At 30.8% G+C, this 12,241-nt stretch overlaps 1 protein-coding gene across 2 annotated transcripts in view; it reads right to left on the bottom strand.

Moving 5' to 3' along the window:
- LOC139426790 (putative inorganic phosphate cotransporter) overlaps positions 1-12,241 on the bottom strand; it is a 40,788-nt gene that overhangs the window by 2,922 nt on the left and 25,625 nt on the right. For both annotated transcript variants that reach the window (XM_087160607.1, XM_087160608.1), the window contains 4 exons: positions 7,783-7,932; positions 4,683-4,815; positions 3,828-3,983; positions 149-234 (listed from right to left, as the gene is read on the bottom strand). In XM_087160607.1, coding sequence (XP_087016733.1) covers positions 149-234; positions 3,828-3,983; positions 4,683-4,815; positions 7,783-7,932 — 525 coding nt within the window. The remainder of the gene's footprint in view (positions 1-148; positions 235-3,827; positions 3,984-4,682; positions 4,816-7,782; positions 7,933-12,241) is intronic.

The following is a 12,241-nucleotide window of genomic DNA, read 5'->3' as shown; positions in this document are numbered from 1 at the left end:
TTTTATTTCCTTCGTTTTCTTTATTGCTTTATTATCTTTTTTGTGAAATTTTTGCTGCTTTTAAGCGCGTTTTTTTGCATAGAAGTTTTAATAATTTCGATTTAAAAAAAAATTTGTTTTCTTTTAAGACAGTAAGAAAGTTACTTACGCCACTGGAAGTAAAAATCCCAACACTCATAGGACCAAAGATGCCGGCAGTATTTCCAACTGAATTGGTGATAGCATAAGAAGTACCTAAATACGTAAAATGAATATTATTTTCATAAACAACCCAAATTATGCCAATATATATATATATATATATATATATATATATATATATATATATATATATATATATATATACACAAGCTATTCGAAACTTTACTTCACCTAAGCAGATAGGGTTAATTGAATAAATATACTATTCTAGTGATAACTACGAAGACTGTTTGAAAATAAAAACAAAAGAAAAGAAAATTTTAATGAAGCAAATTTATTTTTTTGACTCTACATGCGTTTCTTTTTTTTCTTTTCAAAATAGTTGCCAAGTTTGCTCAAACATTTATCATACCTAACTTGATTTAGAATACCCTCTTCATAGTAAGTTGCCGCCTGCCCTGATAACTAAGAGGTCAAGACCGTTTTTACGTCTCCGTCACGCTGTACTGGTCGCCGCCAAACATCGGAAAAGATGTATTGAGGGATGGTTCGTAGCTTCCCAGCCTAAACAAAGTTCAATAATGCTCTGGACTGAGCTGTGGAGAGAGTCATGGTCATAGAGTAGCAAAATTTCCTGTGGGTATGCCAGTAGGAAGCTTCGTAAATTTCACAAATCTGCCTGGTGAATGTAGGCAGTAGGCAAGTTTTTTACTGACTAAAAACGCATCACTTACCTCATACACGATGGGCGATTGTTAAACATGAACATTTTGAAGACACAGAACCGACCACGCAGGTTACCTACATAGATGTAACTGAGCAGTTGTTCCCTAGGAATGTCAAAACACGACGCAAGCATTCGTTGCTACGTACGTGTAACCTATTAGTGTACACAACAAATATACAGCCCTCGTAAATTCATGTATTATGGAATTTTTTATCCATTTAATTTTATTTTCTACACCACTACGTTTAAATAATTAGAAGTTAAAAAAAGCTAATTTAAAACAGTCTTTATTCACAGAAGCTACAGAAGAGATAAAATTCAGAGCCGATTATAAATTTATACCAAATTATATTAAGGAACAAATCAAAACGAAAAATCGACTAAGAAAAGAATATCAGCAAACAAGTAACCCTACCATTAAAACAGAAATTAATAGACTCCAAAAAACAATTAATAAACAACTTACCGAATACAGACAAGACGTTTGGAACGAAAAAAATCATTGGCATGAATACAAGCGATAATTCCGTATGGAAAATGGTTAAATCCCTCAAAACAAATAAAATAATAAACATGCCTCTAAACAGTGGTAATGGAAAAATTTATGCAGACAAAGACAGGACAAAGATATTTGCAAACTCAATCGAAGAACGATTTTCACAAAATAAAGAACCAAATGATAATTCCTCAGATCAACAAATTACATCTACCTAAATTACCTACATCAGTAAAAATCAAATTAATAACTCAATGAGTTGTACGGATAATGACGAAATCAAAAACATCATCAAAAAACTAAATAAGAAGAAAGCCCCCGGCTACGATAACATCACCAATACCATGATTAAAAATATACCCCCCCCCCCTTAAGACTGAACGAACTCACTGATATAATCAACGCAAGCATCAAACAGTGTTATTTTCCAAATCACTGGAAGCATGCTACTATCATCTTATTCCCAAAACCAGGGAAAAGTCATCTGAACTCAGAAAATTACAGACCGATAAGTCTTTTATCCTCATTATCTAAAATCATGGAGAAAATTTTATTAAATCGACTTTACCCACAATTAAGCTTTCTCCCGGACGTACAAATTAGGCTTTCGGAAAAACCTCTCTACAACTGAACAGTTGATTCGAATACTTAAATTTATTAGTGAAGGATTCTTCAAAAAACAAGCCACTGCCTTACTCATGTTGGACGTCGCTAAGGCGTTCGATAGAGTATGGCATACTGGTCTTATATATAAAATGATACAACAAAATATTCCTGATGATCTTGTTCATATTATTAATAATTATTTAATCAGTAGAAAATTTCAAATTAAAATTAATGACCATTTCTCTACAAGGAGAAAAATACAAGCAGGCGTACCATAAGGTTTCATTCTGGGGCCCATTCTCTTCCTCATATACTGTTCGGACTTCCCAGTTAACAGGGGAGATATAAATATTCAAACAGCCTTCTATGCGGACGATTCCGCGATTCTCAGCAGACCCTTAAGTGTAAATAATGCAATTAAAAGACTACCAAACAACGTAAAAGATATTGAAACCTGGTGCAGCAGGTGGAAGGTTAAAATCAATAGTTCCAAATCAAACCTACTCATTATTCGTAAAACATATTAAAAGAAAATTATCAACTAAAAAAAAAGTTATTATTCGACGAAAAAGTTCCCAAAGTCTCTAAAGCAAACTTTTTTGGTATCACTATAAACTGCACCCTAAATTCGAAATAACGCGTCTCCAATATACTTAAAAAAGCTGAAGCTGCTTATCAAGCTTTGAAACCCATTTTAAATAGCAAAATGCATTTTGCTATTTAAAATGGGTTTCAATGGGGCCATGGCCTTAAACACGAAAAGGCACATTTATCTAATGTGCATCAGACCGATCAGCTACGCATCCCCGGCCTGGGGGGCGCTTACAAATGTACAAAGAAAGAGACTCAGGGTCTTCGAACACAAAACCCTAACACGAATCACTGGGGCTCCCTGATTTGTCAGAAATAACACCCTTTGTAATGACCTTAAAATCGACAAAATAGACGAGTACCTTTTTAAACTCATTGCATCCTTTTTTAAAGGTGCCAAAAATTGTTCAACTTGCGAGTTCAATAAGTTGTTAGACATTGATTTTATTGATAACAATAAGAATTTCAGCCTGATAACCGCTTTTTTCTTAAGCGACTGTGTTCTCTCTAAGCATTTCGGATAATCATGACTATCCCCACTGCCCTAGACGAACTGTGCACTCTGCACCAATGAAGCTACCGGGGGAAGGCGAGGGTACACAGAGGGGTCACAGAGAGTCCTCCCCTTTTGTAAATAGAGTAAATATTTTTTCTTTATCAATTTTATCCCTGTATTTTGTATCAACTTGCGATTTATTTTTATGTATAACCCAGACTTGATTTTTTGATTATCAATTATTGTTCATTCTGAGATTTAACCTAATGTTAACGCAGCACTTCCCTTCCCTTCCACCACATATTCTTCCATTTAGATGAAAGAGCAAATATCCATTCCCGGATAGGCACTCAGAAAAACTTGATTAGTTAGTCAGTTAGTAGTCTTTATTCCAACTCTTTCGTATAGAGGCTATTAAAATCTTGGCAAAATTACCAAAAATGCTGAAAACTTTTGATTTTTAAATGCCTACCACTCTATGAAATATTTTGCAAAAAGCATAATATTTGGGAGGCCTGATTTTCATGATACTTAAGACAAAAATATATTATATATGCCCAAAATGTGTGTACTAAAATTGGCAAATACTAAAATTCCAGCAGGAAATTCTGTAAGGGGTGAGCGAAGAAGCAGAAAATTTTACTTTTTTGTTGTTGCTCGCAGCGTTTTCCAATTACTATAATTAATTGGAAAGGTTTGAACGGTGCTGTACGGTACCAATAAAATCAAAACTAATATTTTTTCAGAAACGTAAAACATGTATAGGTCACCTGCAAAGTCTGGACACATATCCACATGAGTTACATTGAAACCAGATAAAGCAAAACCAGCGAACGCCATTGCGATGCATAATAAAGTTATTATGAGTACCGGATGGCAACCACAAAAAGTGACTCCCACCATAGCGATTGCCGGTATAAATGTACCTGAAAATGAAAAATAACAATGTAATTTGTACACTAATTAAATCAATTGATCTCTGGCAAAAACACAATTGTTTATTATTATTATTTATCCACCAGGGATGACACAGGCGACAATAAATGTAAAAGGGGTAGAAACTCAATTCTTTTCTGTTATTTATTATTTCTTTAATTATTTAGTCATAAATTCCCCAATGATTTGTATTTCAAAATATTCATATATTTTACGATCCCTTTCAATAATAATCTAAAGCAAAACATGCAAGAAAAAGTTGCTAATTTCTATATTTTTTAATTAAAAATAAGTCGCCTGTAGCATCCCTGATCCAAGGATACTACAGGCGACAAAATATAAACAAATGAAGATTAATAAATAGCAAAACTCTATTTAAAGAGACTAAAATTATCAACTTTTTTAAAACATTTTTCTGTTAGTTTACTAATGGAAGGAAACGAGAAAATTTTTAACATAATGTAATGTAAACTCGCTAATTGCCGAATTGGTGAGTTTTAAAAAAGTTTAATGACTTTTAAAAAATTCCCCTGCTCTAAGGCCCACATAAATCATCAGGACAAGATTATAATTTAAAATCACCGCATTGCTTTATGTGAAAGACACTTAAATTATGGCTTTTTAATTTCCCTTGGCGACAGAGCATCGAAAAATAGTTTTAATTGGCAGAAAAATATATGTGAGTTCACCTAAGGAGTTCATCAACTTCCTGATGAACGTTATAGAGAGCTTATTGGACTTTCTTAAATAGTCAGCAATGTATGATGACACCCAAGCACCAGCAGTCGTCGAAAGAAATGGAAGAGTTGAAAGAAGGCCATTCTAAATAAATAAATATAAGTTAGCAAAGAAGAATCGCACAAATTTTTTATTTCGGACTAAGTTCTAAGTCCATGTTTGAGAAAATGACTTGAAATATCCACTCGAAAAAAATGTAGATATTGTCCACAATTTGCCTTTTCAAGTTAAATAATGTACAAGAATTTTTACTTTTCAATGTTAAAAAGCAAATAATATATTTTTTTCTTTTCAATGTTAAAAAAGGAATAAGAATTCTTTTTTTAATGTAAAATGTGAATAAGAATTTTGCTTTTTAATGCAGAAAGTGAAAAAGTGTTTTTAACTCAAAATGTCAAAAAATAAACAAAATTTTTTTTAATGTTAAAAAGTGAGCAAGAATTTTAGGTTTCAATGTGAAAAAGTAAAGAAGAATTTTTACTTTTTAATGTTAAAAAGAAAACAAGAATTTTTACTTTTTAATGTTAAAAAGTAACCAAGAATTTTTACTTTTTAATGTTAAAAAGTAAACAAGAATTTTTACGTTTTAATGTTAAAAAAAACATGCATTTTTACTTTTCATTGCTGAAAAGAGAATAAATTTTTTTCTTCTCTTCTGTTGTAAAAAATGAACAAGAATTTTCATCTCCTACATTACTTTTATTAAAAAGCACTAATCAAATCAATTAAGACATACGATGATTATATTTAAAACACTACAAAAATGATTATTGCATTAAATTAGAAAACACACATTTAGTTCTAGAAACGGAATTAAAAATTATTTCCATTATGAGCTATTCTATTTTTTGAAACACATATCTCAAGTTATTTCCATTATTCAATGCCATTGAGAAACAATGTAAGTTATTTGATCCCCTATATTGTAAAGAAAAATCATTAAAAGTCATAATTTTTCTGTTTCTATTTTATCTTTCTTTTGCTGTAATTTTTAAAAATTATTTTATACAGTTTCAAATTTCAATCCTTTTATCCTATCACAAATACCCAACAAAATGTGGATATAGGATGTGGATATGTGGATATAGTTCTGACAATAATTGACAAGGCTATGACAAATTACATAATTATGACACAATTATGACAATTTAATATAAAATATGTGGACACAATTATGACGAAAAGGGAGTAAAATGAGAAGAAATTAGGGAGGTCATATATAACTAATAAATCTTCTAAACCTTCTATGACAGCTTCGGATCTCATTTTCTCTCCACAGCTTTCAAACACTTTGATACAAGGTTTTATTTATTTTTTGCTTGTTTTCGTCTCAAAAACATTTTTACTATTTATTCTTTTTAAAAATTTATTCCCTTCAAAATTAACCCCCTTGTTACAATCGTTAAATGTTAAAGATTTTTTAATTCTTTAACCCTCAGAAGAAATCCCATAGATGAAAATTTATCTTATTTTATAAGCGTCGTTGTTGGATTTTGTTGAGAGAAAATCAGACTGAAAGTCACTTAGAACAACTTGAAAACTTAACTTTTATTTACATAAAAAGAATATAAAAACAATAAGATGTTGCCAGCACAGGAAACTCAAACTATCTAACTAATCTCGAACTCAAACCTCAACAGTCGTTAAACAGCCGACCCAACTTTGAGTTTGCGACTACAAATGTTCAACTCCGTGACCTTGTAATTTTGAACCGAATCCAGAAGACGCGGGAAATCCTGGATCAAATATTGGGAGATATTTGCCTTCGTGGAGGACGTTTTGATGGAACTAATGCGCCTATGCGTTACATGGAGAGGAAAACCATGAAACCCTCCCAAGGTGACCCTACCTGCAAGGGGACTGTTATCCATGATCCGTATACGACTTAGGATAATCTTACGTCAGAACTGCGGTAGGTGCAAGACCAGGGCGGAATTCGTATCGACTTCGAATCCGGTTCACCTCATTGGGAGGCGAACGCTCTATTTCCTGAGCCACCGCTGCTCTATGGTTGAAATTATCATTTATATTTTCCTCCAAATCTAGTTGATGGCTGTAAAATCATAAAAATAATAATAATAATATCTAACAACTCGAGAAATTTCGCCGTTTAAAAAATTAGGAGACTCACTTAAGAAATTGATCGGTGGTGTTGGCAAATGAGGGCAAAATTGTGAAATTTTGTTACTGACTGACACATATTTAGAACAATTTTAACAGTGGCTGTTTTTGAAAAAAAGCATATGCCCTTTTAAAAAAACTGGAAATTTTAAATGATTTAAAAATCTGTTGATATTAATGACGCAAGGCCTTTAATTTTGAAGCTTTTTTTAAGTATGGTAAGCACTAAAAAGCTTATTTCTAAAGCGAATAAAGATTTCACGAAATTAATCGAGAAATAGAGAAATTTTCTAAATATTATAAAATATTCCGAATAATTTCACATTTATAAAAAATAATAACAAAAGGCACTTGGGGTGCATCTGTGTCGAAAAAAGTAGCAACTGGGGAGTGATTGCTCGAATAATTTTTAAATCGCTTTTGCTATATTTATTTAGTTGATCAAAGGTCGGTTACGACTGCTAATGCTGCCCTATAATATTTGTATTTAGGTCATTTCAAACAAAACTCAACAGGAATAAAATGGTGTTAAGGCTAGATAATTTTATAAATTGTATTTATTTATTTATTGAATAATATGGTGTTAACGCTCGATAATTTTTATTTTACTTATTTTTTGCCGTGCTGTGGGAAATCTGGCAAAACAAACAGATATTATGCAAAAAATATGCTTTGTAAAAAACAACAACACTTATTTGCAAAAAAATGAATTATTTTGCAAAACAAAAAGTGTTCTGTCTATCGTAACAAAATAATAATAAAACATTTGTTCATGATTCTGAAGTCAAAACAAAGTGTTCTTTCATATCTAAATTGATATGAACATATGTGTTTGCATCGGGGGGAAATATTCTATATTTAAAAATCTAGACACGTGATTAAAAAGCAGAAACTAGATGCAATATTTGTTATAACGTAGAAGGCTTATACCGATTTCAGATCATAATGAAGAGCAGTGCTAAGATAAGTTGGCAACTCTGTCAGCATTGTCCAAAATCCATAATCACACCCAAAGTGTGCAATCATGACTGCCCACAAAGGAATCGATGTCAGCATATTTTTCCATAAATCTCTAGACATCTGGAAAAAAAAAATCAAAAATTGAGATAACAAAATTTGCATCAAATGAAATTATTGATAGTTTTTTTCGTTAAAGAACTTAAATGACCGACATTCTTTTTGCGGAATTTCTACTTTATATAAAAAATTTGTTAGCAAATGCAAGCATATTAACCTCCCAAAAAAGATTACTAATTATATTGAAAATATTTAATATGAAGATAGATTTAACATGAAATTTAAATGTTTTAGAGAAGTAAAATTCTTTCAAAGGCACGCGAACAACATTTCCATAAATGGAAAGCTCCCCTAGCAGCGTAAGATGACATTTCCAGTCATAGTTTCCCATGTAATTCTTTGTCCTCCTTTCTTTAGAGAATTATCGCAAAATTTGAGGGCCATCCTGTATATGACAATGAAATTCGCAGTCCTGAAGCGGCAATAAAACAGTTTTTATTATTATTTTCGTAAGAATAAAAACGAAAAGGAACTCTTATAAGCGTTGAGAATAGTTATCATTGAAAAAAAAATATGAATTTACTTTTTCTATTTTAAAACTTGGAAATACTGCAACATCATGACTTTCCACAGCAACCTCTTATAAATGCTTAATTGTTGTGCTTTATTCTCTATATTCTTGTTAGATAAAAAATAAATTTTAGTAAAATGTTGCTATTTATTTTATATACTTGCATTTTATTTAAATAGATTCATTAACCCTTTCGCGCCGACTGTCACAAATACGTGACAGCAAAAAACCGTATCAATCAGGGTGAAAAGATAAAACTGGTAGTCAAAGTATTTCTTTAGCAGTTTATTTGTGGGCGGAGTTATAATTGTTTGATTTATTTAATTCACCATTACTTTGTTCAAAATAAAACTATTTAGTTGTACTTTGAATTAACATTGATTATATATATGATTAAACTAACAATAATTAAAGTAAAAGCAAAGTAAGTCTGTCTGATTAGTAACGACTACATTTAAGTTACCGTTTTTTATTTAATTGCAACTTGATTCTGATTTTGTACGAATGCTTTTCTTAATCACCCGTCCCCAAGGGGTTAAGGAAAACCGAAGTATTTTGCAAATAATCTATCACTGAGAGTTATTAATTGGCTAGCTAAAATAACGGAAACACTTTTACACTAACTCTAACAATATTCCTTTCAGTAGCAAATGTTTCGGAAGATTTTAAATGCTGAAACTGTTGGCATAATTTGAAAGACCAGAGGAAATTTATATCTTTTTTTTTATTTTTGAATACCGAAATTACGAAAACTATTGATAGGAGTGAAATATTTATAATATAATGCTTTTTATAACTATAATGGAATTAAAAAAGAAAAGAGGGCTTTTGTATTTCTATGCTTATTCTGATCGATTTAAATTTTGCATGGAAAAAAAAGACACTATTTCTAAAAGCTGCAAGCATGATACATTATATTCTCGATATCTCAAAGTTGAAGGGATGCTAAGAAAATTTCAAGATGGCGAGTTTTCGAGGTACCAAGTTCAAAACCAAAAATGCTCTAAAAAATATAAAAAGAAATAAAAAAAATCTTAAATAGTATTCTAAAAGTTGAGTCATTGAGTATCATGATAAATACTAATAAAGATATTTGATATAATGATAATTTCATTTTTAAAACCATCGCAAAAATAACTATGTATTAAATATAAAAGAATTCCTTTACAATAAACCTACATTAATAGAGATTATTAAAAAAAAAATCTTTCATCGTGGTCTGTCGACATCGTTTTCGACATTGCTCATCAATAAAGTTTTCTATTCGAAAACTAGCTGCTAAGTCATCGATTTCACGAAGCATTTCATGAAAAGTTTTAATATGTGGGCGGCATTTTTTCTTAGGATGCAGTAATGTGAGTGGTACACGGTGATTTTTCCGAAAAAATCCATTTTTGTCTTCGAAAAGTATTCGACAAAGCAAATTATTGACAAAAACTCTTCGATATAGGAATTCAAATTAATATTAGGTATCTGCCTAATATATAATGACTTGCCTAATATGTAATGACTTTAGAGACTTCCAAGTTCAGTTCGAGATATCGAGAGTATTTCAAATTGTGTGAACAGTTTTTCCATTTAATATGTTCAAAAATATTTGAACACAAATTGCTGAAAGAAAGATTGTTAGAATTATAGAAGTGTTCCCATAGTTTAGTGAACCGACAACTTAGTGGTAAAAAATGGAAAAGCTTGGAATGTGTAGTTCAAAACTTGGATACAGCTTAAAATGCTTATTTAAGAGAGCAATCATAGCTTCATAAGCATGTTTAAATAATGGTATAGCTAGAAATGCACTTTTGAAAAATGAACGCAACTTAAAACTGCGTGTTGATGAAAACGGCCATATAAAAAAAAAAGGAGCCCATTTATTTAAGCAACTAAACCAAAAATTTTCAGTTAATTTTTAATCAAAAAAATATATTTTTGAAAATCACCCAACCAAGATCATACCTGCCAACTTTTACGCATTTGGCGAGAAATTTCATTTCTTTATTTAAATTGGTAGTAAAATGCATGCCTTCTACATATTCCTAACATTTATAAAAGTAAGTTATAAAATTTTTGACCACCACTATGTTTTAAAAAATTAAGCTTATATATAAATATGTAATACTTTGTTTATCAGTATAACCTTTTCCAAATTACTGCGCATGTTTCTGCTTAACGCGTTCAACCGGGTTGGCTAGATTTTCTCATCTTGGCAGCGCACCAAAGTAAAAACTGGTAACAATAAATTTTATTTTTTTTCCGGGAATAATAAAAATCCATAGCTACCAATTGTTTTTAAGGGATGCAATTTTTATACTGAATTGCTTCTTCGCCGTGATAAATTTCCTTACAGTGAATTATGAGAATAGATTAACTCCTCCCGAATATTATCTAATATTGAAATAGTTCTTCTACCAGTATTTTCTCTTTACCCTTACCAGTATCTTCACTTTTCCCGGCGTGAACGTGTTAAAATTGTAATTCTTATTTCATTTTACTACCACTGGGGAAAATCATCCTCGAGTGGATTAAAAGTTGGTAGGTAAGCAAGGTGAGAATTTGATTTAGACATTACGACTTATTATTTTATTTCTTTCAAGACACGCTATCTTCAATAGCCTTAACAATTATATGATAATACCAGAGATACCAACTTGCTCCGGACAGCGAATAAATATTTTCAAGTGGTAGTTTATTAATTGTGATTCTTGGTTTAATGAATTCAATTTGGTAGATTTTTATCCACCACTATTTTTAAATAATTCGTAAGCTTATATAATTCACCACTTTATGATACTTTACTTATGTCATGCTATACTTTAAGAAGGTAATCAAAAATAGTCAGATATTTGCAAAATTTACTTGTAGTTATTTACCGGTCATTTGATTTATTTGGCGTGTACGGAGCAGTTGGCATCTCAATACCATAAATAATTGTTTAATAGCCTCAACAGTTATTTGATTAATTGTTGCGTCCATTTCTTTCGCTATTTCGGTCCATTTTCTTCAGTGTGTTTTCTTAATTATGCCCTTTTTGTTAAACTTTCATTTCAAACTATGTCCTTTTTCCTCAATACACATATCCATATTTTATATGAAGCTGTTCATTTTCCTCAATGAGCTTTTTGAGTTATGATATTTATCTCATATTTTCATTTCAAGCTATTTCTGTTCTCCTAGTGTATGTAAACCACAGGGAAACCAAGTTTGTTTTGTATAAACCACACTCGCTAATAAGTTAGACCCAAATTAAAATGTTTTACAGTATAAACTCTTAAGAATTTAAATCATATTAATCAAATTAAGAATTTAAATTTTTTTAAAACTAATTTTTCTTTAAAGCTATGATCTTTAAAATGTTTAGACAATAATAAGTTATTGAATGCTCATTAGTGTCACCAGATTGGCTACACTGCATCGCTAAGACAAACAATATATGAGTGGCTCCCAACAAACACGTGTTTGTTGGGAGCCACTCATATAAACAGCTAATGAAAAGTGACTCAAACCTCGTCTGCTTTTGTTCTTTACATACTTATATGGTTTTGAAAAAGGTTTACTTATTAAACAAGGAAAATATTTACTTGTGACGAATTCATTAAAAGATAAATATAATTTATTATTTTAACATAGGTGTATAATTTAAATAGATATCCGTCACTTAAAGATGTCACTTTAAAGATGGTGAAAAATTAGTTGTTAAACAAGTTAGAGACGCTATTATATATTCTTTGGCTAAGGGTTAATGACGTTACTTGAAAATAAGTCAAGTCTTTAAAAAAATTCTTTTTTTCTTCCTTTTTGATTATT

Source organism: Parasteatoda tepidariorum, chromosome 4 (genome assembly GCF_982258835.1).
Source record: "Parasteatoda tepidariorum strain Cologne lab strain chromosome 4, Ptep-v5.0, whole genome shotgun sequence".
NCBI classification, from domain to species: domain Eukaryota; kingdom Metazoa; phylum Arthropoda; class Arachnida; order Araneae; family Theridiidae; genus Parasteatoda; species Parasteatoda tepidariorum.
The sequence above is the reverse complement of the archived record's forward strand: the minus strand, read 5'-3'. Positions and strand labels throughout refer to the sequence as shown.